We start from the raw sequence: 25704 nt of genomic DNA, 5'->3' as shown, positions 1-25704 counted from the left end.
CTTATCTGTAATATATGTTCAGTTTCCAACAGGTATCCATTAAGCAACTCCTATGGGTCAGTCACTGTGCATAAAATACAAAGAAAAGAGGAAAAAATACAGAATAGATAGAATTACTGTCGTTGAGTCGTCTGAGTCACGTCCGACTTTTCGTGACCCCGTTTGGGATTTTCTTGGCAGAGATACTGGAGTGGTTTGCCATTTTCTTCTCCAGCTCCTTTTACAGATGAGGAAACTGAGGCAAACAAAGTTAAGTGATTTGCCCAGGGTCACAAAGCTAGGAAGTGTCTGAGGCCAGATTTGAACTCAGGAGGATGAGACTTCCTGATTCCAAGCCACTGTACCACCTAGTTGCCCTCTTTTGTTTTTACTTCATGGTAATTTCTGGATAGTCCCCTTCCTCACATGCAATTCCAGAGAACCTCCCCTTGCAATAAAGAAAACCAGTGAAATCAAACCCACCATATCTGACAGCATATTCAACATTCTACACCTGTAGTCCCTCACCCCTCAAACAAAGCACGGATGGCCCATTTCCTTGTCTTTCCTCCAGGGCCAAGACTCATCATTATAGTTGCATAAATCAGGCTAGATTTTATTATTCTTACTGACATCATTGTAGACGCTGTGCATACTTGCTCCCTGTCCCTTTTGGTTTACCCTCTGCCCGGGGTTCCTACATCTTCCCAAGTTCTCTCAATTTCTCAAGGGGATCATTTCTTGAAGTATAATAATATTCCATTATGATGTAAGCTAATATTTAAAATAAGGAGGACACAGAGATGGGAAACTGGAAGATTGTTCCTTAATGGACTTTGAGAGCTTCAAATTAACAAAACCCAAACCACCTAGGTCATGATCAGGGAAATGAAACAGAAATGAAGAGGAATGAGATGAAAAACTTGCCTGAAATCAAATCTTCCATCAGAGACAGAGGAAAAAAAGGACTTGAAGACTTCCCCTGACTGAAGTGGCACATTCAGTCCATTAGACCAGAGGGAGAAAGAAGAATACAGCCCAGAGACATCCTCTTAAAATGATTCTTTTCCAGGAAAATTCATAAGAGCTATTATGAGCTATTACCACCCAAATTTCTCTCTATTATGCCCAATTCTCATCTGAATTTCTGTGGTACTGAGGGATGGGGCTTTTGAGGCTTAATTAGACTCACAATTACCCCCCAAATTCTCATTTTGAACTGGGAAGCTCTCTATAAATGAAAGCTATTATTATTTTGGGTGGATATTATATCCTATTCCTCCAAGCAATAATTTATCAGAGTCCTGAGCAGGGGATCAGAAACTGAGAGGTTGCTTCCTCCATCTCTGGTCTACCAAGAAGCTGCGGTATCCAGGCCCAGCTGGGCAAACAGGCACCTGGAGAAAACAGACAACCTGGGTAAGCCCCAGACTAGGTGAACAGCCCAGAATCCTTAATACAGTTCAACAGACAGACACTCATTAAGCATGTAAATGTCTCCCTGCCATAGAAAGTGCTCAGAGCCTAGCAGGGGAGATAAGACATGTATACCAATTAACTGAGCTTCCTCATCTGTAAAATTGCAGAGCTGGGCTACAGGAACCCTTTTGGCTTGAAATCCAATGAGTCTACCATTTATCTGAAGGTCTCTTTCCCATGACAGCCTGACCGTTGTCTATTTCCTTGGAATTCAGGCCATTTTGGTAAATAACAGGAGCTTATATTTGTGTTTTAGGTAGGGACCGGATTAGATGATGCTGATGATGATACCTGAGGTCAAGACTGGCTTCTGACACATACTGCCTGTGTGACCTTGGGAAAGTCACTCTACTCTGTACCCCAGGAAACTTTATAATAACACTATAAATAACAATAATTTTATGGTTGTTTAGCTGTTTCAGTCATGTCTGACTCTTTGTGACCCCATTTGGGTTTTCTTGTCAGAGATGCTGGAGTGGTTTGCCATTTCCTTCTCCAGCTCAATTTACAGATGAGGAAACTGAGGCAAACAGGGTTAAGTGACTTGCCTAGGCTCATACAGCTAGTAAGTGTCTGAGGCTGGATTTGAACTCAGGTCTTTCTGACCCCAAGTCCATCTCTCTACCTACTGCACCACATTGCTGTCAAATGACCATACATTCAAGGTTTTTTAGAGCTGGGAAGAACCTTGGAGGCCATGGGTGAGCAGCTGCTGATTGGCATTGGCAGAGGAAGCTTCCTCACTGGGAATTTCCTATAACAATGAGTTCACAGTTCCAGACCAAAAATAAAATATTTACTGAATGAGCATTTATTAAGCATTTGCTATGTGCCAAGCACTGGCGTCGCTAGAGTGAGTGGCATGTATCAAGCATGTTAATCAAGGAAAAACACTATGAGATTAGGAAATCTGAAAACTCCTGGTGCTCGAGCGTATTATGGGAAATGAGCATCTCTTGATCCTTCTGGAGATATTAAAGACATGGGGAGACATCACAAAATCCTGCTGTATGAGTTAGGTCCTACAGGAATGATCCCCTTCCTTTTCAGATGAAGAAAGCGGGGCTAACCAGAGTTTAAGTGACTTGCCCAGCATCACACGGCCAGCAAGAGAATTTGAGCCCAGGTCAGAATTAATTCAGAGTCTTCGCCGGAAGATCAGATACTGAAGGTGAATGTACTTTGGTCCCATAATGACGAGAGAGGACTCATTGGAAAAGACTCGGATGTTGGGAAAGATTGAAGGCAAAAGGAGAAGAGATGGCAGAGGATGAGATGGAAAGATAGTGTCACGGAAGGAGACAGTGGAGGATGGAAGGGTGTGGCACACTATGGCCCATAGGGTCAAGAAGAGTAGGGCATGGCTGACTGACTGAACCACAATAATAACTAATGGTACCTGAGGGTGGCAGATAAGGCTATAATGATGATGATGATGATGATGTTTTTAAAGCCACTCTCTCACAATAACTGACGCTATAAGAACAATCATTAGCTGGGAAAACTGAGGGAGAGAAGGATTCTTCCTAGGGATTCCACGGCCAATAATTATCAGAACTTGGACTCAAAGTCAGATATCCTGGTTAAAATCTAAAGATATTATAAGACCGGAATACAGAGATGACCATATATAGTGGTCCTGGAAGGTACAAACAAACAAAAACCCTTGTGAAAAATCACAGGATGATTTATTTAGAGCAAGAAAGAACCTCAGAGATCATTAAGTGTGCTCCCTTCTTTTAAAAAAAGTCTTTTTAAAAAATTAACAAACGTTAACTTCTCTTCTGCCTACTCCCTCTACCCCTTGATAAGAAAAAGAAAAAAGAAAACCTTCATAACAAATACATATATATATATGTATATATATATACATATATATATATGTACACACACACACGCACATTTATGTATATAGTTAAACAAAACAAATTCTCACATTTATTGTTGTTCAGTTGTGTCTGACTCTTCCATGACCCCATTTGAGGTTTTCTTGGCAGAGATACTGGAGTGGTTTGCCATTTCCTCCTCCAGCTCATTTTTCAGATAAGGAAACTGAGACAAACAAAGTTAAGTGACTTGCCCAGGATCACACAGCTAGTAAGTGTCTGAAGCCATATTTAAACTCAGGAAGATGAGTCTTCCTAACTCCAGGTTTGGCACTCTATCCACTGCACCAACCACCTGCCCTAATTCTCACATGTCAAAAATATATATCGAATATATATGTATATAAAATATACATATCTCAAATATAATATATCTCATATACATTTCAAATATCACATATACATATACATATATATGCATACATATACATACATACACACATATCTATATCTATCTATCTATCTATCTATCTATCTATCTATCTATGTATCTATCTATCTATCTATATAAACTCTACATTTTCCTATTTCTCTAAAGGAGATAGGTAGCATGCATGGATCATTACTGGTCATGGCTTTAGTCAGAGTTCTCAAAATTAGAAAAGTTGTTTGTCTTTACAATATTGTTATCTTATAAATTATTATCCTGGTTCCTAGTTAATTCACTATGCATCAGTTAATACAAGTCTTTCCAGGTTTCTTTGAAACTGTCCTTCTTATTATTTAGAGGAAAGATCTGGGAAAGAAATGAGATCTTTGGAGGAAACACTGAAAGGAGAATTAATACTCAGTAAAAGAGATATAAAACTTTAAGTGGCAGAATCCTTGAAAGTTATAATGGGCCACACAGTTAATGATTCCATGAACCAACAAGAAATATTAAAACAAATCTCTCCTTTTCTCTCCCTCTCCCTCTCTCTCTCTCTCTCTCTCTCTCTCTCTCTCTCTCTCTCTCTCTCTCTCTCTCACTCTCAATGAGGCCTAGAAAATTTAAGTCACTTGTTCAAGGTCCAGACTAAAATCCCACCTTCGCCAGGAAGCCTTCCCCAACCCGTCTTGACTGCAGTGCCTTCCCTCTCCTAATTATGTCGTCTCTGTCCTGTAAATAGCTTGTTTTGTATATATTCACTTGCACGTTGTCTCACCCATTAGACTGTAAACTCTGGGGCAGAAACTGGCTTTTGCGTCTTTGTGTCCCCAGCCATTAGCACAGTGCCTGGCACATAGTAGGTGCTTAAGAAATGTTGATTGAGGGGTAGCTAGGTGGTGCAGCGAATACAGCATTGGACCTGGAGTCAGGAGGACCTGAGTTCAAATCTGGCCTCAGACGCTTGACACATGTACTAGCTGTGTGACCTTGGGCAAGTCACTTAACCCCAATTACCCTGCCTTCCCCTCTCCAAAAAAAACCCAAACCAAACGCTGATCAATCCATTGATTAATCAATAGCCAAGCTAGAATGTCAGCTCCAATCTTCCAAGTCTAGTCTTATTCCCATTCCACTGGATCAATCTGATTCAAATCAATTCAGTACCCACTATGTACCAGGTATACCCAGGAAACTTTATAATAACATTATAACTAACAATAATTTTATTGTTTAGTTGTTTCAGTCATGTCTGACTCTTCATGACCCCATTTGGGTTTTCTTGTCAGAGATACTGGAGTGGTTTGCCATTTCCTTCTCCAGCTCAATTTACAGATGAGGAAACTGAGGCAAATGGGGTTAAGTGACTTGCCTAGGGTCATACAGCTAGTAAGTGTCTGAGGCTGGATTTGAACTCAGGTCTTTCTGACCCCAAGTCCATCTCTCTACCTACTACACCACATTGCTGTCAAATACCGGGTATAGTTCTAGGAATAGATAATAATAATGATAATGATGATAATTAATAATAATAATAATAATGATAATGATAATTAATAATAATGATACTAATGATCCTAGCCTTCCAGAAGCTTACACACTCCAATGGAAAACCTGCATTTATTGATGCCCCTTTGGGCGTATTCCGATGGGCGCTACCAGAGCCCCTAGAAGGGTATTCAGCTCCAACAGGTCCTCCTTCCCCCCAGCGTTGTCAGCTCTTCCAAGGAGAGGGCAAGGGAGGGCGGCACCGAGAGAGAGACACAGAGGAGGAAAGCAGAAAGAGAAGATGTGTGAAAGAAGAGCCTAAATGGGGGAGATTAAGAGAACAGCTTGGAAGATTACCATGGCAGCGACGAGCCTGGGAAGTAATTACTGTCGGGAACAAATGCAGAAAACCATTTGACTCGCTTCCAAATGAGGGATATTTTAGAAATTTCCAACTCCCGCCGAAGCGGTGAGAAGGGAAGCTTTGGAGATGCATAACATTCAATTAGGCAAGGAAAAAAAAGCGGCAGGTAGGAAAGACAGCAATCAACCTTTCAGAACCTCCTTCTGTTTCTCCAACTGAATCAAATGCTTTTGCTTCCCCTGGCCCAGCTGTTCATCCAAACCTGAAATTCACAGTGAAAAGTGCTCTCTCCTCCTGCCTCTGAATGGATCGCTCTCCAGCCACCGGAGTCAAAGGGAGCCGGCGGCGCTGCTGCTCTCCCGCCTTCTCCTTCCCTTCCCAGCCCCGCTCCCAGGCTGATCCCCTGGCAGGACTCCAGACCCCAGAGCACCAGGTCACTCTTCGGGGCTTGGAGGTTTCCTTCCCAGGGATTCCCTCCACCGTTTCTTCATTGCTTACTTACTCCCTTCAAAGCTTCCGTGACTTACCAGGGTGTGGGGGCAGCCCTGAGCTCTCACACCAGATGCCAATGGGGACCAAGCTCCTGTAGGCTCTACTGACTTGGCAGAGATGCTAGGAACATGGGCATAGGAAAGGTCAGCTAGTGTGACACTCTCTGAGGCCTAGAGAGATCAAGGCACTTGTTTGAGGAAGATGCAGCAGAGCCCAGATGTGAGGCTAGGCGTTTGTATCCAGATCTAGGGCTCCCACTGGCTGTGTGACCCAAGGACCAGCCTAGGTAAGGAAGGGGAAATGCATTAAAAGGTTGGCCAGCAGGTGAGGAGTGCTTCTGGCCTCCTGCCCGAAATGCCCTCCCTCTCTACAGACCCCTAATTCTATTTGTGCCCAACCTGTGGTAGAGCATTCCGAGCTCGTACTGGTTTTATCAGCCACAGTCAGACACAATGAAACTTGACTCTAGCATAGTGATGTCACTTTGGTTCTCTTCAAGAATGAAGAACAACCAACCCATACCTAATTCTACTTAAGACTTGGTTAAAGTGTCACCTCCTACACAGGGTCTTGCTCTGTGGGGCAGTGAATAGAGCTTTCGGTCTGGAGTCAGGCAGACCCGAGTGCAAATCTGCCTCAGACATTTACTGGCTGTGCGACCCCGGGCAAGTCACTTAATCCTGTTTGCCTCAGTTTTCCTCATCTGTAAATGAGCTGGAGAAGGAAATGGCAAACCACTCCAGCATCTTTGCCAAGGAAACCTCAGATAGGGTCATGAAGAGCTGAACAACTACATTATGGGCACGGAGGACCACCGAGGACAGGACCCAAGCCAAGGCCTTCTGTTTTCTTCACTTCTCTCTTCTCTTATCTATAAGATGGGGGTACTGATACTTGCCTGCCTTCCCTCACAGCACTACGATGGAGCCCAAATGAGATAATAAATGTCTAAAAGTGCCTTGTACATTGTAAAATGCCACATAAATACATTAGCCTTGTTATTAAGGGCATAGATGATAAGCAATCCTTCTCCATCTCCCCATGAGTCACTTCCAAAACTCAATTGTCGTGACACTGCCAAGGTCCTGGAGACAAGCCAAGGAGTCTGTCTTAGAAGGAGGCGTCCAGTCCAACCCTATTTCTGTCTAAAGCCTTCATGATTGCTCCTTTCCCCATGGTAATGAATCTTATTAGGAGTCTGCAGATTTCCACTTAAACTGTAATTCACCTTCCAAGAGAATGACAGCACCACCTCCGTCTACCCTCAGCTCCATACTCTACTCCTGCATCCAAAGAGAAAATATCCTGAGCCAAAGGTGAGGCTGGGATCTCTCTGCCTTAGTGTCTGCTAAAGAGCCTTACCGGGACTCAATGTAGCTTGGGGCAAATTGAATTGGGGTGTGTGGGACCGAGTGGTGGTGGTGTGCGTGTGTATATATGCATGTATGCATGCACCACATCTGTATGTATACACATGTCTATACGTATAAATATATTTCATATGTGGCATTCTGACCATGGGCGGATGCCCTGATTGTAGGAGTGATCATGAAGGGAGAAGGGGTGACCCGTACCTTATCCCACTGGACTGGGTCTAAAGGCAGGTCCTGAGAGAGGAGCCAAGGCAACAGAACTCTGAGATGGGACGTCTGGGGTGGTATGTTACAACACGGCAGTTCCAGTGGTGAAATGTGCCCCTCCCCTCCAAGATGTCAGCACCCCAAAGCAAAGCCCAGCTTTCCCTTTTGCTAGTTACAGCTGTGGTCTGGGAGCATTAGAGCTAAGGTGCTTATCCTGGGGTGAAGACTCCAGATGTTTTAAGAAGCTAGATGGTGCAGAAGATAGAGCACTGGCTGTGGAGCCAGGGGGACCTGGGTTCAAAGCTGGTCTCAGGCACTTACTAGCTGTATGACCTTGGGCAAGTCACTTAACCCTGATTGCCTTCCCCCCCAAAAAAAAAGACTCCAGAGAGTCTATGAACATCACTGGGAGAAAAATAACACCTTTATTTTCAGAAACCTCTAAGTGAAATTAGTCATTTCCTTTAGCTACTTAAAAACATGATTCTGAGAAAGGGTCGGTTATCTTCATCAGACAGTCCAAGGGGTCCACGACAGAAAAAAAAAAAGATTAAGAACCTCTCTTCTAGAGAAAAAGCCTTAAACGTGCCGGTCAGCCCTTTGGAGGCAAAAATCCTCCCTCGGGTAGAGAACGACAAGGGGAGGCATCAGCTTCTTACCCAGACAGAATGAGTCGATCAATCTACAAGCATTTATTAAGTGTCACTATGTCATTGTGCTAGGCACTGGGGATAGGAATAGTAAGCCAACAGCAAGTCAGTAAAAAGGCATTTATTAGGCACTTACTATGTGCCAGGCATTGGTGCTAAGGGCTAGAGACACAGAGAAAGGCAGAAACATGGTTCTTTGTCCTCAGGAAGCTCACAGATAAAGAGGGGGAGGAGGGGGATCAAATATGGAAACAACTATCTACACATTAGATATATATGGTCTAAATGAAAGGTAATCTACAGAGAGAAGGCACTAGTGGTAGGGGGAGGTATGGGGACTGGGAAAGGGAGTTAAACTGAGTCTTGAAGGAAGCCAGGGAAACTAGGAAGCAGAGATAAGGCTTGGGGCACAGCCAGGGCAAAAGCCTGGAGATGGGAGATGGGATAAGTGAAGAACCACAAAATGGACCTATGATTTTCAACGGTATAGGGAAGTCCCAGGTGAGGAAATTCCTTCCACCAGTGCAAGGCAGCACCTTTTTCATAACTTACCGTCTTAAACAGTCGCCTGGGACAAGGAAGGGGTGTGATTTGCTCAGGCTTACACGGCTACTACGGGTCAGAGGCAGGAAGGCTCTCATTTCACTACACAGAGCTGCCTCTCCCGAGGAACAGTAAAACAAACAGTTCCTGCCCTCAGGGAGCTCCCATTTTCATGCAAGAAGTAAAATGGTGACTGCTCCCATTGGGTCTTCCATCTTGATGCTGGTTGAGCCCCTAAGTCTCCTGTCCTTGATTTCCCACTCTCTTCTCCTGAGAACAGAAGGTGTCCATCCCTCATACAGATCCGGGCTTTAGAGATAACCTTGGACTTGGGCCCAGAACACCTCAGCCCCAGTCTGGGCTCTGTCACGTGACTGTGGACAAGTCTCTTTCACTCAGCCTCAGTTTCTTCTACCTGCTCTCTTCAGACCTGAAAGAGGGCGAATGTGAAGAAATGATCCATGTGCTATAAACACCATAGAGATGTTAGATTGGAAGCTCCTTGAGGGTAGGGACTAACTTTTATCTCTTTATATCTCCGGTATAGGGCCAGACGCATAGTAGGAGCTTAATAAAAGTTCACTGATGAGCTGGGTTAGGTTTTCTTTATCCTGGTCACAACACTGGTCCCCCAGGGCTGGGGATTCCTTGAGCCAAATTTGGCCCAGAGGCTCTTCCATGGCGTTTGGATGCACAGATGAAGAGGTTTGGACCTCCGGAGAATACTTTTTATCCCGCCAGACTGATCTGGCTTGACATGCTTCTTACCAGGCCTAAGAAACTGAGTAGCAGTAAAACAAACCCCAGAAGAGATCACAGCCTACCCCTCCAAAAGAAAAATCAGGCTCCCCCTAAAAAAAAAGAAACAACCCAAAACCAAACCCTTGCCCACCATGGAGAGCCGCGTTCTCTCTGTTGGAGCTCATCCAGGCATTGTAGGGAACACAAGAGCAGAGGTATGTGACCCTCCGTCTGTTTATTCTCTAGCTAAGGCCTCAGTTTCCTCACCTGTAAAATGAATGAGCTGGACGAGGGAGGGCTGCCAAGCTCCCTTTCGGCTCTAGATTCATGACCCTAGAGCTGGAAGATGCTTTTGAGGCCATGTCCAGCTGTCACATTTTACAGACGAGGAAGAGGTGAGGGGACCTCGTCCAAGGCGAGAGTCAGAACGTGAACCTGGGGTCCTCTGACTCTAAAATCCGGCACATTTGTGACGCGCTGCGGGGTTTGTGAAATGCTCTGCACGAATCATCCTGACATCTCAAAACAGCCTTGTGAGGGAGGTATTGTAGACACTGTTAGCTCCCTTTCATAGGAGCGAAAACTGAGGTGCAGAGAGGTCCCACAGAAGAATCAGCAGGAGATTGAACCTTGCTTCCGAGCCCAAATACACAGATAGGTGGAGCTGACTGACCCAGTAGAGTAGAAAGAGGGCTGGGCGGGGGTGGAGTCAGGAAGACCCAAGTTCAAATCCAGCCTCAGATACTCACTGACTGTGTGACCCTGGGCACATCGCTTCACCTCTCTTTGACTCAGTTTCCTCATTTGTAAAACAGGGATAAGCACAGCCGCTTCCTCCTGGGGTTGTTGTGAGGACCACACGAAATGACACACGTGAAGGGCTCTGCAAACCCTTGAGTACCGGCGATTATTTTCACTGGTTCTTATTGCTAGAAGGGATCTGATACTCGACTGACTCCCCATCCAGTTTCTCATCCTTCCCTCCTACTCCCTACAGTGAGCCCTTGTTCCCGAGTGTGAGTGTATGTATGTGAGTGTATGTGTATGCGTGTGTGAGTGTGTGTGTGTGTGTGTGTGTGTGTGTGTGTGTTGTGTTGTGTTGTGTTGCTGCTGTGGGGGAACAGGGAAAAGATGGTCTATTATGGTATGGAAATACTTGTTTTATCCATAAATCAAAAATAAAGAAAAATTTAAAAAGAAAAGAAAGAAAAACTGAAGCCCATAGGTAAAAAGAGAGGACCCCCTCTGGCCTCTGGTCTGGTTGAGAGGTGGAGTTGACCTCCTTCCCTTCCAGTTCAGGGATTACTTTTTGACCCACTGGTTTTGTTTTGTTTTCCCCCAGAAGCTCCTTTCATTCACCATCAATTCCCTCCTCTGCTACATCACAAGAAACAAGTCCTGGGAGTGCCCTTGGGGGCTGAGCTTCTGGAATCCAATGCCTCAGCCCAGGGTTTCCAGGGATGCATAGGCTGAGTCCACAAAGAGAACCCACATCTTCCCATCGCTGCAAACGGTCCCGGTTCAGCCCCAAGCCCACTGGGCGTGACAGCCACACTGGCCAGCAGCTCTCAGCCCCCATCGGGCCCCTCCTCGGCGCCTAGGCAACTCAGCAGCCACGGACGCGCCATTTCTGAGCTGCCGTTTGGGGAACTGTCTGCTCGACAGGTTATGTTTCCAACCAACAAAGCCACAATTAAAATAATATTCCACTACTGGGCTTCTTGATCCTCTTATACGTTCCATATGGCCAGGAAAGATACAATAATCACCGGCTTTCAGGATTCCCCCAGCCCCTGTTCTTAAATGGCTGTCATTAATCTTAAACACCAAAGAAGAAAACAACTCAGCATCGAGCATGACAGCGGGCAAAGGGAGAGAGGTATGAAGTAGATGCTTCACAGGCTGAGATATGGATTTTACCCTGATGAAATTAGCAAAAGGACTTCAGAGCACCATATTAATTGTCTTGGGTCCAGTTTTCTCCACCCCCATCAAAATAATGTTAAATAAAACCTTCCTTTCCCCAGTCCACAAAGAAGAAAAATGTATTTTCAAGGCCTGGAAAGTACTGCAGAGGGAAATAAAACATTCCTAATTTTTAATCCATTAAGCAAAGACAGCCAGGCACTGAGCTCAAAGACACAGGCAAGTATTTCTAGTACAAAAATCCTTCGATTCCAGTAGAGGGGATGCTAGTTTTCCTCTCTGTGTCTAGGAGAAGCTGCCTTGGGAACCATGCTCTAGTGAAGGGATATGAGTTTGCCACAACCTCTCTCTTGAAACCCGTATTCCACTGGATACTTAAGAATGTGACTGTATAGTGAGCTCTCTAAATCTAGGTGTAAGAAAGCATTCCAGGGTTCTCTTTGGAGGTGGAACATGGGATCAATGTTGGACTTCAAGCCTTCATCCAAGGACCAGCCCCATCTAAAGCCTGGAGAGGCTGATCACCAGTAGGTTGGCCACATGGTGATGGCTTTGCTTCTGATCATTACAACCCATGAAACACAGAGAGAAGCCACAATCTGGATGGAGGAAAGGAGGCTCACCCTCATGAAACCACAGACCTTCTGAAGCAGAAGAATATTTACAGCTTGTTACTACCATTGTTTCATACCCTTGCCCCCCAACGTGGCCAAATGCCAGCATTTTCTGGATCTCATTTCTCTTACATGTTTACAATGAAAAATGTTTCTACTTGGGTCACGTTTCCATAACTTCCTGAAAACAGAAAAGCCCTTCTTTTCCTGAGACAAATAGAAAGTCACAGCGATGGCCCAAGAGGAAAAGATGAAGTCTCAGCCCTCATCCCCGAGTGGGCTTCACCCCCACGCAGGCCCAAACTCTACCTTGAGAGTTCTCACAGCTCTCCTCATCACTGTTGTCCTGACAATTGTTCTCTCCGTCGCACACGAAGCTCTTGTCAATGCAGAGGCCGTTTTTGCAATGGAAGCGGGCCGTGGAGCACAGTAGAGGGTTTGCAGCTGGAAAGGGAAAAGAAGACCAGTTAGCAGGAGGCCCAGGAGATGCGCTGACCTCCTCCTCCCCCAGGAAGATGCTCCCACGTGGGTGAAGCACAGCAGAGCAGGGTCCTCCGGGCGGAGGTTCAGAGAGCTCTCCTCTGCAGGAAGAGCCTCAGGCTAAGCTCACTTCAAGGAGCAAATGACCAGGCTGGGGAGAGGGCGCATGCACATGTATGCACGCACACACATGTACACACACAAATCTGATTGTGCACAAACACCACTGTAGAAAACTACACAGGAATAGATCTCCCAGTGTGAACGCTGGAGCAAGAGCCTTCCTTTTATCAGGCTCAGAAATGTTCTCATCTACTAAGTGACAGGGTTACATTAGATGATCTTCATGGTTCTTCTGACCTCTAACAGCACATATTCTAAGGGCCCTTCCAGCTCTTGACATTCCATGCTCTAAGGTTTCACCTGTCCTGACTTCTAAAATGCCATGTTCCATGCTCTGAGAGGCCATTCAGTTCTTTGTTCTAGAGTCTCTTCTAGCCTTGACATTCTGAGTTCCACGTTCTAAGGACCTACTAGCTCTTGACATGCCATGCTCTAAAGCCCCTCTATCCTAGCTTAACATTTTGTGTTCCATGTTCCAAGAGACCTAATTCTTTGTTCTAGAGTTCCTTCTAGCTCTGACAATCTATGTTCCATGTTCTAAGGGCCCTTCCAGCTCTTCACATTCTATACTTTGAGGTTCCCTCCTGCCCCAACTTCTAATATTCTGTTTTCTCTTGTCCCAAGAATCCTTCCAGTTCTTTGTTCTAGAGTCTCTTCTAGCTCTGACATTCTGAGTTCCATGTTCTAAGGACCCTACTAGCTCTTGCTATTTCATGTTCCTCTATCGTAACTTCTAATATTTTGTGTTCCATGTTCCAAGAGATCTAGTTCTTTATTCTAAAATACCTTCATCTCTGATATTTTATGTTCCATGTTCTAAGAGCCCTTCTCACTCTGACATTCTGTGTTCTAAGATCTCTCCCAAAACTCACATCCTGTGTTATAAGGTCCCTCCTGATATTAACATTCTACATTCTAAGGCCCCTTCTGCCTCTGACATTCTGTGTTCTCAGGTCTCTTCTAACACTAACATTTTATGTTCTAAGGCATCTTCCAGTTCTGACATTCCATGTTCTAAGGTCCCTTCTGACACTAACATTCTATGTTCTAAGGCACTTTCCAGTTTCTGTGTTCTATGTTCTATGTCCTAAGACTCCTTCTACCTCTAACAATCTATTTTTTATATTCTAAGGATCCTTTCCAGCTCTGATGTCCTAAAGGTTTCCTCCAGGCACAGATATTTTATGTCCTGTATTCTAATGGCCCTTCCATATCTGACATTCTGTTTTCTAAGGCCCCTTCCAACTCCGACATTCTATGTTCTAAGATTCTAAAGGCTTGTTTTCGAAGATACCTCAGGGCTCCGATATTCTGTGTTCTAAGGTCCATTTCACCTCTTAACATTGTATTTTCTATATTCCAGGGTACCTTGTAGATCTGACAGGCTGTGTTCTGAGGTCTTTTCTAAATCTGTCATTCTATCTTTGAAAGTCTGTTCTGTTGAGGACATTCTGTGTTCCATGTTTACCCCTATGAAAACACAGAGCTTCTGAAGCAGAATATTTACTACGTTGCTATCTTTATTCCCTCACTCCCAATAAGATTAGAAGGCCACTGAGCCACCACCTATGTTCGAATGGCCCTTCTTGCTCTGGCATTGTGTTCTAAAGTCCTTTCTGATATGAACATTCAATATTCATAGGCCCCTTCTAGCTCTGATGTTCTGTGATCTATATTCTAAGCTCCTTCCAACACTGAGTTTCTATGATTCTACCTTAGATTCTACCTCCTGTCTGCAGTACCCTGTACAGAGACTTCCATTAGGTCACCTCTACACAACTGAAGAATTGGTGACTTGATTACCACCTCACTACTGGGTATTTGTGGCCATGAAGGCACTTTCTGAGGATCCACTGACATAATGTATGTCAAATATTTTGCCAGCCTCAAAGGGCAGTACAGGGCATCCTAAAAGTCTCGGAGTGCAGTCTCAAGCTTTAATATTAAGACTATCCAAGCCCAGGGGCTGCTAGGTGGCACAGTGGACTGGGCCTGGAGTCAGGAAGCCTTATCTTCCTAAGTCCAAATCTGGCCTCAGACACTTCCTAGCTGTGTGACCCTGGGCACTGCACTTAACTTGTTTTTGCATTAGCTTCCTCATCTATAAAATGAGGTGGAGAAGAAAATGGCAAACCACGTCAGCATCTCTGCCAAGAAAACCCCAAATAGCCTCACAGAAAGGGCTGGATATGACTGAAAAGCACCTGAATAACAACAAATTAAAGCTTAAGACCGCACTAAGACTTTTGGGACCCCCTGTATAAGTCATTAGGCTAGGAGAACACAAGATCGGTTCTTAGAGCACTCACACATTCACAGACCTTTCCTTATCTCCAGGGGAGGGAAATCATCCAACTATAATAAAAATAGACAAGAACAGATGCAAAGCAAATAAGTGAATTTGACTATCTGGCAACCTCTCTGATCTGAAACACAGCTGAAAACAGGAAAGTAAATTTAAAAAGGCCGTGGAGCGGCCAAAATAGATACTGTGAAGTCCCCACATTAAAATTGAAGCACTTTAACTCTCTGCTCCATACTTGGAGCCCATTGGCTCTTACTTTACACACAATTCTATCATTTGGTTGTCTAGTATCCAAGTAAGAGGAGGACCAGCAAATTGAAAGAAAGAAGAGGGGTAAATACAGAGACTATAGGAGAAATAACAGTGGACAGCAAAGGGAAATCCAACAAAAAAACCCATAAAAAGCTATTTGCCACTTTAAAAACACAGCAGTCTGGGGCCATCTAGCATGAGGCTAAATAAGCCTACGTGCCTTAATGGGTCCTTCAGGTGTCGCTGTATTGTATTACGTATGGAATTGTAATGACTCATCAACAACGGCTTAATGGTAAAAACCACTAAGTCAACATATTTCTAGGATACTTCAAGGATCTGCAAAATGCTTTCCTCCCAGTAACTCTGTGACATATCTAGCACAAACATTATTCCACCATTTCTAGAGAGAAAACTGAGCCTCTTAGATAGCTGCCCAAGGTCAAGCTTGTAAATTAAAAGGGTGAGATTTAGATCAATTACATCTTACTCTTAATCTCATCCTCCTTCCCCTACATCATGCCACTTCCCTACATAAAACAAGCTGATGCCTGTGATTGTGACCTTGAGAAGGCGCAGAATATAAAAATGAAGGATAGCAATAAAACCTATTTGAAAAAAAATACCCAGAGAAAGGCTTCCAGTGTGCTGGACAGACGTTCTGGGCTGGGCTCACGGAAACACGTGGGCAAGGTTCACACAGGACGGGGATGGATGTGGGCTGCAATCTGGCCCCAAAGTGACAGTGAGTTAGTACGTCCACCAAAGAGTTCACTAATACGTAGACGTCTCAGAGTATCAGCCAAGTTAATCAAGCACCTAGGAACAAAAGGGGCAGTGCCTATATTCTTGGATTTAGCTACAAAAACTCTTGGATCTTTGGCATCCCCTAGATACAGAGGTTTCTAACCAGCACCTTTTCACAAGAGTATGCTGGCGTAGAGAAGCGAATGGTCAGTGAGGCCAGCCCTGCTGGAGGCAGACAGAAGAGTTCAAAGGAAAAGCTTTGCAACTAAACACTCTGCTAGCATTGATTCTGACCACAACTAAGGGAAAGGATCAGGGGATCGTTAGCATTAGGAAAACAGAACACTTATAGACCGGCAAGGCTTCAAGACAAGTACTGAGAAATGGAGTAATTCCTTGGAAATGTTCTACTTTAACTTATTTAAAGTCTGTGGAGTCTGCTCCTTCAAGGTCTATTGTCAAAGCCCATTAATTATGGCTTCTCATCCCTAGCGCCCACAATTCCCATTTATTCCTAGGTAACCTGATGCTTACCACTCTCAATCACCCTTTAAATTTCTTCTCTAATTTCATTCCCCAGTGGTTTTCTTGCTCGATCCCTTGACCCCTGGGAAACAAAGTGCCATATGTGACATTTAAGAAAGGTGGATAGTATCCAATAAATTCCACAAACACTTAATGTCTACCGCATGCAAGTCATGATACACACCCTGCTCTCAAAGAGTTTCCAATCTTGTGGGGCCCTTTCCCAGAAAGGTGTAGATATGCAAGACTGGAGTTTGAGAGAGGAATGATGGTTGGATATGTTGATTTGGGAGTCATCAGTACAGAGCTGATAGATAGGTGACTGAATAAATTGGAGCTGATCCGTTCACTAAGAGAGTGTTGAGGGAGAAGAGGAGAAAGCCCAGGAGAGAGCCTTGGGGGAACAACTATAAATAGGAAGGAATATGAATGATGAACCTACGAACGGGACCACAAAGAGGGGAAAAACCTGGACACGAGTAACAAGGATGTGTGGGAGAAAGAGATAAATGCAAAGAATAGGGCCAGGCCAAGTCTTATGATCCCAGGAGAAATCTGAGAGTGCAGAGATTATTTTCAGCTGGAGAGAAAAAGAGAGAGAGAGAGAGAGAGAGAGAGAGAGAGAGAGAGAGAGAGAGAGAGAAGAGACAGGCAGGGAGGGAGGAGGTAGCCCCTGACTTGGGCTCTGATGGGAGGGAAAAGCTCCAACAGATAGAAGCAAGAATTCATTTCATGCACAAGGGATATCACAAACAAAAGCATGGTGGTTTGGCTGGAATGTGGAGCAGAGCACAGCATCATAGACCTAGAGCTGGGAGGGGCCTCAGAGACCATTTAGTCCAACCCCTTCATTTTACATTTGAGGAAACTAAGGCCCAGTTAAGTACAGTATCCAAGGTCATTAAGTGTCAAAGGTGGGTCTTGAACCCAGGGTTCTTTGACTCCACAGCCAGGGCTCTGTCCATCACACCATGCAGACAGGGAAGGGGATGAGACAGGGCTGGAAGGATAGGATGGGCCCAGGTCCTGAAGGCCCTTGGATGCCAAGGTTGGTAGTTTATATTTTACTTGGTAGACAATGAGGAACCATAGAAGGTCTGGAAGGAATGGAATGACACGTTCAAAGAGATCCATTTGGAAGATTACATGGGCAGCTGTAGGGAGCAGTATAGGCGCCTACTACCAACAGCTTGAGTGGCAGGTCAGAGCCAAGATGCCTCTGCTCCAGGTCTGGCGTTCCCCATTTGCTCTCTACTTAGAGAAGTCAGATCGGTGTAGTAGAGATGCTTCTAGACTTAGCATCAGGAGAGACCTGGTTCAAATTTCTCTGCAGGTACTTACTGGCTAGGCAATCATTTCTCCCACATCTGTGAAGTGGGCATAAAAACAATATCTAGCATTTACCTAAATGCTAAGTTAATTCTCATTTAATTCTCACAACATCTCTGTGAGGGAGGTACTGTTATTATCCTCATTTTACAGATCAGGAAGCTGAGGCAAAGAGAGGTTAAGTGACTTGCCCAGGGTCACACAGCTAGTTCTTCTCTAAGGCCAGATTCGAACTTAGATCTCCCTGACCCCAAATCCACTACTCTAGCTATGGCACAACCTCGATGCTTGGGAAAAGAACATCCCCAGACTGGAAGGGGACTCAGAAGTCATCCAGGGGTACTCATTACTGAAGAAGCCCGGATCTTGGCACCCCACCATTTTCAATGAAGACTGAATTCCCAGGAGACAGGCAAAGAATCAGGCAAGAGCCATCTCTCTGTATTCAGCTGTATTCTAACCTCAACCAGAAAAAAGAAGCCAGTCAGACTTCAGACATTTGGACTTGGCCTCCCACCAATACCACCCACCCAGACCAGGCTGTGGCCCTGCTTCTTTGCAAGAATCAACATCCTCAATGTTGGGGGGTGGGGGTGGGAATGAAATGTTTCTGGCTAGAGATGAAGCGACGCCAGTTGGTGAAAAAGTCTGCCTGGGATTTGGAAAGACGAGTGGGTGTTTCAGAAAAGGAGAAGAGATAAGGGAGAGGATGCTTGAAGGAGCTGACTAATATGCAAATACAGTAGGACTTGAAATGTTCTCCGAGCTAAGCTTCAGATGAATTTTAAGAATCAGAAGAACACATGTGAAGACTTATTTTCTTGTAAGATGAGAGCATCCTGCATATGGAACCTCCTGAAGCAAACCTTATCATTCATTTGTTTGTTTATTTGTTCATTCATCTGTTGATTTATTTATACATTCCATTAGTTCATTTGTTCATTCATTCATCTGTCTAGCCTTCCAACATTTTTAAAGCACTATCTGGACTTACCACCATGCCAGTGCTTCCTCCCCACATCACTGATTTCTTTCCTCTTTTTCTCTCTGTCTCTCTCTCTCTTTGTCTCTCTCTCTCTCCATCTCTGTCTCTCTCTCTCTGTCTTTCTGTTCATTCCCTCAACGGAATGTAAGCTCCTTGAGGGCCTATCTATCTTTACTTGTATCAGTAACCTCTGCACTTAGCACAGTGCCTGGTACATAGGCAACCAGTCAGCCAATAAGCATTTATTAAATACCTACTATGTGCCAAGTACCGTGCTAAGTGCTAGGGATACAAAGAAAGGCAAAAGACAGTCCTTGCTCTTGAGAAGCCCACAATCTAATAGAAGAGAAAAAAAAGCAAAAAAAAAATATGTACAAACAACCTCTATAAATAATAGGAAACAGGATAAATAAATAAATACAGAATAGGATAACTAGAAAACAAGTAACTAGAATTAAGAGGGATTGGGAAGGGTTTGCTGTAGAAGGTGGGATCTCAGCTAGGACTTGGAAGCCAGGTGGGAGGTAGGAATGAGGAGGCAGAGCATTCGGGGCATGTGAGGCAGCTAGAGCACATGCCCAGAGGTGAGAATGGAGAGTCTGCGTCACTGGCTAGAAGGGAACATGGAGACGAGGGAGTGTGGTTATAAGGTATATGAAGACTGGAAAGGAAGGGAGGGCCCAGATTATGAAGGGCTTTGAATACCAAAAAAGGATGTTGTATTTGGTTCTGGTGGTCATGGGGAGCCAGAGGGTTTATTGAGAATGGGAGTGATGGAGTCGGGCCTGCTTGTTGCCTTGTCTGCCTGTCTGCAGGGCCCAATGCTAGGGGCTGACGTGACAAAGATGAAAAATGACAGTTCCTGTTTTCGAGGAAATTAGATTCTAATGGGAGGGAGAGGTAGCAACTGATACAGCTAAAACGAATGAGCAAAGAACAAGGTGGGGAGTGATGGTGGACCAAGGGAGAGATGCAGACAGAGCGCTGAAGGGGAATCTGAGGGGGGAGGGCCACACTTTTTATCAGGCCAGGGAAGGAAAGGTGTCACTGTGGAGGCTAAGAGAAACCCTGAAGGAAGAGAAGGATTCTGGGAGGAGGAGATGAGGAGGGGGTGAATCAATCCAGGCAGGGGGCTAGAGAGGCAAAAATTCAGAGGCCGGAGGTGAAACGCTGAGTTCATGAACAGCTGGGAGTCCCATGTGGATGAAATGTAGTGTTTGGTGAAGGGGGGATGATATGAAATAAGCCTGGAAAGACAGACTCTAAAGGGTCTTGAAAGCCAAGGCTAAGACTTAGGGATTTCATCTTAAAGTCAACAGAGAGACATTGCAGATTGTCAAGTAAGGGAGGGTCCTGGTCAGCCCACAGACTGGCATCTGTGTGGAGGATGGATTGGACGTAGAGAGGGCAATAGGGTATCGACTGTAATGATCCGGGAGATGGGCAGAAGGACCTGAATCAGAGCGGAGAGAGCGAGTACGTGTGAGCGCTGTCATGGAGGTGGAACTGACAAGATATGGTAGAGAAAAGGAACGGGAAAGGGTAAAGGGAAGGGAAGAAGACTTGTATCGCAACTACTATGTATGTGCCAGGCACTCCGCAAAGCACTTCACCAATATGACCTCATTTGATCCTCACAACAAGCCTGGGAGGCAGGTGGTGTTATTATCCACATTTAACAGACGAGGAAACAGAGGCAAACAGGTGTTAAGTGACCTGCGCAGGGTCACACAGCCAGGTATGACTCCAAGGTACACAAGTAAAGGACTAAAAAGGTGCCTGATAGACATTTAAACCACGGATAGGAGGGAGGACTCAGGACTGGCCCGACAGATACTTGTCTAGGTCTGTAGCAGGGGCGGCAATGTTCTCATTTTAGTGAGAAATAGAACAGGATGAGATCCAAGCAAACCAATGATACATAGCGTGTGACTTCAGGAAAGGAAATGCAGGATGACACGGGGGCAGCCTGGCGGTGGATAGAACTTGGGAGAGCTGAGTTTGAATCCCACCTCAAGCTCTCACTTATACATATACAGTCCATTCTAGGGCTATATTCGCCTATCTTTGAGTTATTCTCTAGTTGGATATCTCTGTGACTTTACACAAACTGTCCCTTCTCCCCTTTGCCTCCCCTTAACATCCCTCTTCCAAAAAGGACTTTTTGTGTGCTATTTTATTTTATTACATATATTTTATTGTATTTATATTCCTGTTGTTGTATTTTTATTATATTGTATTTATTTTATTTTTATTATACTTTATTTTGTTTATTTTTATTTATTTGTTGTATTTTATTATTATAATGACAATGAAGATGATGACAGTATTTCTATTATCTCAGATGAACAATATCTATAGAGCTTAGCGCAGTGCCTGGAACATAATACATACTATATAAATGCTTATCCCCTTCCCCTACCACAGATATTTGAGGTTTGAAAAGTTCTTTGCGTGTGTTATTTCGTTTGATACTCACTACAAGCTTGAGGGGTGGACGCTACTATTATCCTCATTTAACAGAGGAAGAAACAGGTTGCAACAGGTTAAGTGACTTGCCCAGGGTCACCCAGCCAGTAAATGCCTGAGGCAGGATTTGAACCTAGTTCTTCCTGAGTCAGAGTCCAGTGCTCCATCCCCTGCATGGCCCACTTACCAATCTTTATTACTTTGTTATTATTTATTACTTTTATTACAATCTTTATTACTTTATTACTTGTGTTCCCCCCCACCCCGTAGAATGTAAGCATCTTGTGGACAAAGGCTGTTGTGACCTTCACTCTGTGTTCTCCGTGCCTAGCACGATGCCTGGCACCCAGGAGGTGGTTCAGGAATTCTCTCCAGGTAGTGTGTAAGATTCTCAAGGCCAGGTCTTGATTCTGTTTGTTTTTCTTAAAGCCCTAATAATATTTAGGATGGTACTGGCTTCCTGGCAGGTCCCATTTCAAGGATCACCCTTTGTCTGCTGTGCCTTGTTACCCTGATGGAGACCCAAGCAGGGCTACACATTGGCCGGTTATCTCCACAGGCTGTGTGACCAAAATCCAAATGCAATCGGCTGACCGCCAACTGTGCAGCGTGAACACCCCTCCAAAATCAGCTAGGCTGAGCCTTAGAGACAAAAACCAGAGCACGCTGCCAGGCCCAGCGTGGAAGGACCCATCAGAGGCTCGGGTTCCACTCACACGGCTTTCTAGAACTCAGGATCACCGCCATTCTCAGCTGCCTCTAGGATGGAGCACAGAAATAGGGCTTCTATGAAAAGAGCTACCAGGAAGTAAGCATTTAATCACTGCTGAATGAATGAAGAAAATATAGAAAGATAGTTAGACATGGGAAATGGAGAGACTGGGGGAGCGGGGAATGAGAGCTTTGGCCTAACCACTCTCTCTGAATAATTCTTTAAAGGAGTATTAAAACACGTGGAGGTCTTCATGCGGTGTAGGAAAAAGAACACCAGACTTGGAGTTGAAGGACATCATCCAATGTTGGCTCTGCTCCTTCCTATCCGTGTGGCCTTGGGTAAGTCACTTGACCCCTCTGGGATTCATTTTCCCTATCTATAAATGGATTCAATACCAAACACACAAGTATGTGCTTGGACAACCACAGCTGAAGACACACAAGTTTTAAGGATTCTGAGAGATGGAGACAAAGGAGAACCTACATGGCAGGTTCAGATGGAACTCAGGGTCAGATGGAACTCAGTTTGAAAGGGTGTGACTTGTGAAATGAATTCTGAATAAAGGGAGAGATGAAAGTGGGGAGGAGAGGAGAAGTTGAGCACACAGTAGATAGAGCCCTGGATGTAGAATGAGAAAGACCTGAGTTCAAATCCAGTCTCAGATACTCACTAGCTGGGTGACCCTGGGCAAGTCATTTCACCCTGTTTGCCTTAATTTTTTCATCTGTAAAATGAGCTAGAGAAGGAAATGGCAAACTACTGCAATAACTTTGCTGAGAAAACCTCAAATGAGGTCATGAAGAGTTGTACAGGACTGAAACAACCAAATAGCAGCAATAAATAGTGCCTCCCCCGCCCCAAGTTGTTGTGAGGTCCAATGAGATTATGTTTATAGAGTGCTTAGCATAGCTTCAAGCAGGACGTAAATGCTAATAAGAAATGGTGATGGACAAAAGAAGGTGGGTCATACCTTCAAGCATGGTGATGGACTAAAGGTGGGTCATACCTTCAAGCATGGTGATGATGGACTAAAGGTGGGTCATACCTTCAAGCATGGTGATGGACTAAAGGTGGGTCATACCTTCAAGCATGGTGATGATGGACTAGAGGTGGGTCATACCTTCAAGCATGGTGATGATGGACTAAAGGTGAGTCATACCTTCAAGCATGGTGATGGACTAAAGGTGGGTCATACCTTCAAGCATGATGATGATAGACTAAAGGTGGGTCATACCTTCAAGCATGGTGATGGACTAAAGGTGGGTCATACCTTCAAGCATGGTGATGGACTAAAGGTGGGTCAGGAGGGATGGTGCCCAAATGAGACAGGTGGGGGGCAGGGGGGTGGTCATGTAACTTGTGGCACAAAGACACTTACTGCAGTTTTCTTCATCGCTGCCATCTGGACAGTCCTCGAATCCGTTGCATCGGAAGCGGCCTATGATACAGTGGATGCCACTGGCACAAGGGAAGAAAGTCGGTCCACACTTGGATTTGGCCTTGGCTGGAAGAAGAAAGACAAGCAGATGAGGTTATTAGGGGAGACCTTCCAAGGCTAATTCCTGCCTGGTACCCAGAGTGATGGGCCAACGGGTCCTTTAAGACTGAGCTTCTGCGTGCAATGATGCACATGCTCAAGCTGGGCCTCCAAGACAAGATCTGAGGATGCCCCCTCCCTCCATCTTTGTAGGGGTGGGATCCCGTACCTTAGAATGTCAGACTTTCTTTGATGTGATGGTTCATTTTGTTCAAATGTTTCCTCCCTCCTTTTTTCTCCTTTCTTATAAAAGCTAGCTCTCTGGGAGGGGCACATTGGGAGAGAAATGTGAGTGATGGAAAAACAAATCTCGCTGAACAAGCCCAGCGCTGTCTCCTAGGCCACACCACCCGGCCTCCACCATCTTCCACTGGACTTTTCTCTGGCCTGTCATCCTAACATGGTACATTTGAGGTTGGGGGAGAGGACTGCTTTACCAGTTTGGATTTCAGAGGAAGGATCATAGGGCCATAGATGAAGAGCTGGGAGGGCCTGTAAAAGCCATTCAGTTCATCTCCTTTAAAATTCCACAGATGAAACTGAGGGAAAGGTACAGTGCCTTTGTTCAAGGTCACACAGGAGGCAAGTCTCTCATTTCATCTGGGCCTCAGTTTCTTCACCAGTCAAATGGGGATAAAAATAGTAATCAGTCAACCACCAATTACTACGTGCTTATGATGTGCCCGCCTTCCTCTCACAGGATTGCTTTGCAGCTCAGATGAGATAATTAACTCATGGAAAGTGCTTTTTGAACCTCGAGCACTATGTAAAAGTTGGATGGTATTTTCACTATTGTTAGAAGGCAGCTAGATGGCTCAGTGGGTGGAGCACTGGGTCTAGAGTCAGAAAGAGCCGAGTTCAAATCCAGCCTCGGACACTTACTAGCTGTATGACCCTGGACAAGTCACTTAACCTGTTCGCCTTAATCCACAGGAGAAGGAAATGGCAAACCACTCCAGTATCCTTGCCAAGAAAACCCCACGGATGGTACGGACACAAAGAGTCAGACACAACTGAACAGCAACCACCACCACCATTGTTATTTTGTAACAAGAAACAAAAGGAGGCCAAGAGGCCAAGAGCACAGAGGGGTAAATAGAGGCCCCAGGATCAAAACCCACACTCCTGTTAGGTTAACTAGGGTAACTGCCTTCCATCCCACATTCCTGTGCCAATGAACAGCTGCCAGTCTAAACTGGGTTCCTGAACGAGGCTAAGAACAGCGTCAATACCACAGGGTCACAGCTCCACTGAGCTCAAGAGAGGAAGACGGAGAAAAGAGAATAGGGGCTGAGAAAACAATAACATGGAATGAGTTTCAGAGAATGCTTCTTGAGGTTCTTGGCCACAAGTCACATTCCCAAATGAGGTCACTCTCTCCCAAATCAGGGGAACAGACATTTATAGTGAGAAAGGTTAGAACCATTAGTTATATATAATAAAAAAGCACTTTCCATGTATATATAACCCTATAGTGAGAAAGCCATTTAGTACTACCATCTCATTTTACAGATGGGGAAACTGAGACCAAGAGACATTAAGCGACCGGCCTGAACTCACACAGCTTTTCAATATCCAATCCAGCATTTGCACCCAGAACCTCTGACCACAAATCCATTGTTCCTTCAACGATAATATTATACCACACTGGGGCTGCCAAGTTGAAGAAAGCCTTCACAATAAAAAAAAGGCTCCTTTCTGTTCCAACAAATTCTTCCTTCCTCTCACATCCTACGGTAGGAGCAATTTGAGAAGAAGCCACTCACTCTCGCTTGATTTAGCGTCCTGCTGACAAAAGCGCACTGTTTGGAGTAATGTATTTCCCCATTAACAGTGCTGGTAGCTCTAGGTTAGGCTCGTAAGATGTAAGATAGGATCTGTCATTGCATTCCAGGTATCCAAGCGCTCCCTCCCAGCCTGCCCCCGACATAAAGGCCGCTTCCCTCGCTTTTATTTTCCCCCTCCTCCCCCTTCTCCTAAAGCAGAATCCAAGGTCCTCTAAGAAATAATAGAATAATAGCCCATTACTTTAGAGAAAACAGGCAGTAAATTAGCTCAGTGTTACTGCCATCTGTAACACACCAACTTTGGCAGCGCCAATTCACAATCAAAAGGATTTTAAGACCTG

General features: G+C 44.8%; 1 protein-coding gene across 2 annotated transcripts in view; it reads right to left on the bottom strand.

The window, feature by feature from the left end:
• The window catches only part of LDLRAD3 (low density lipoprotein receptor class A domain containing 3), a 267610-nt gene that overhangs the window by 93487 nt on the left and 148419 nt on the right, over positions 1-25704 (bottom strand). For both annotated transcript variants that reach the window (XM_036764829.1, XM_036764830.1), the window contains exons 3-4: positions 23418-23543; positions 12419-12553 (exon numbers count right to left, since the gene is read on the bottom strand). In XM_036764829.1, coding sequence (XP_036620724.1) covers positions 12419-12553; positions 23418-23543 — 261 coding nt within the window. The remainder of the gene's footprint in view (positions 1-12418; positions 12554-23417; positions 23544-25704) is intronic.

Source organism: Trichosurus vulpecula, chromosome 6, assembly GCF_011100635.1.
Source record: "Trichosurus vulpecula isolate mTriVul1 chromosome 6, mTriVul1.pri, whole genome shotgun sequence".
In the NCBI taxonomy this organism is placed as follows: Eukaryota; Metazoa; Chordata; class Mammalia; order Diprotodontia; family Phalangeridae; genus Trichosurus; species Trichosurus vulpecula.
Note: the sequence above shows the minus strand (reverse complement) of the source record. Positions and strands in the feature narration are given on the sequence as shown.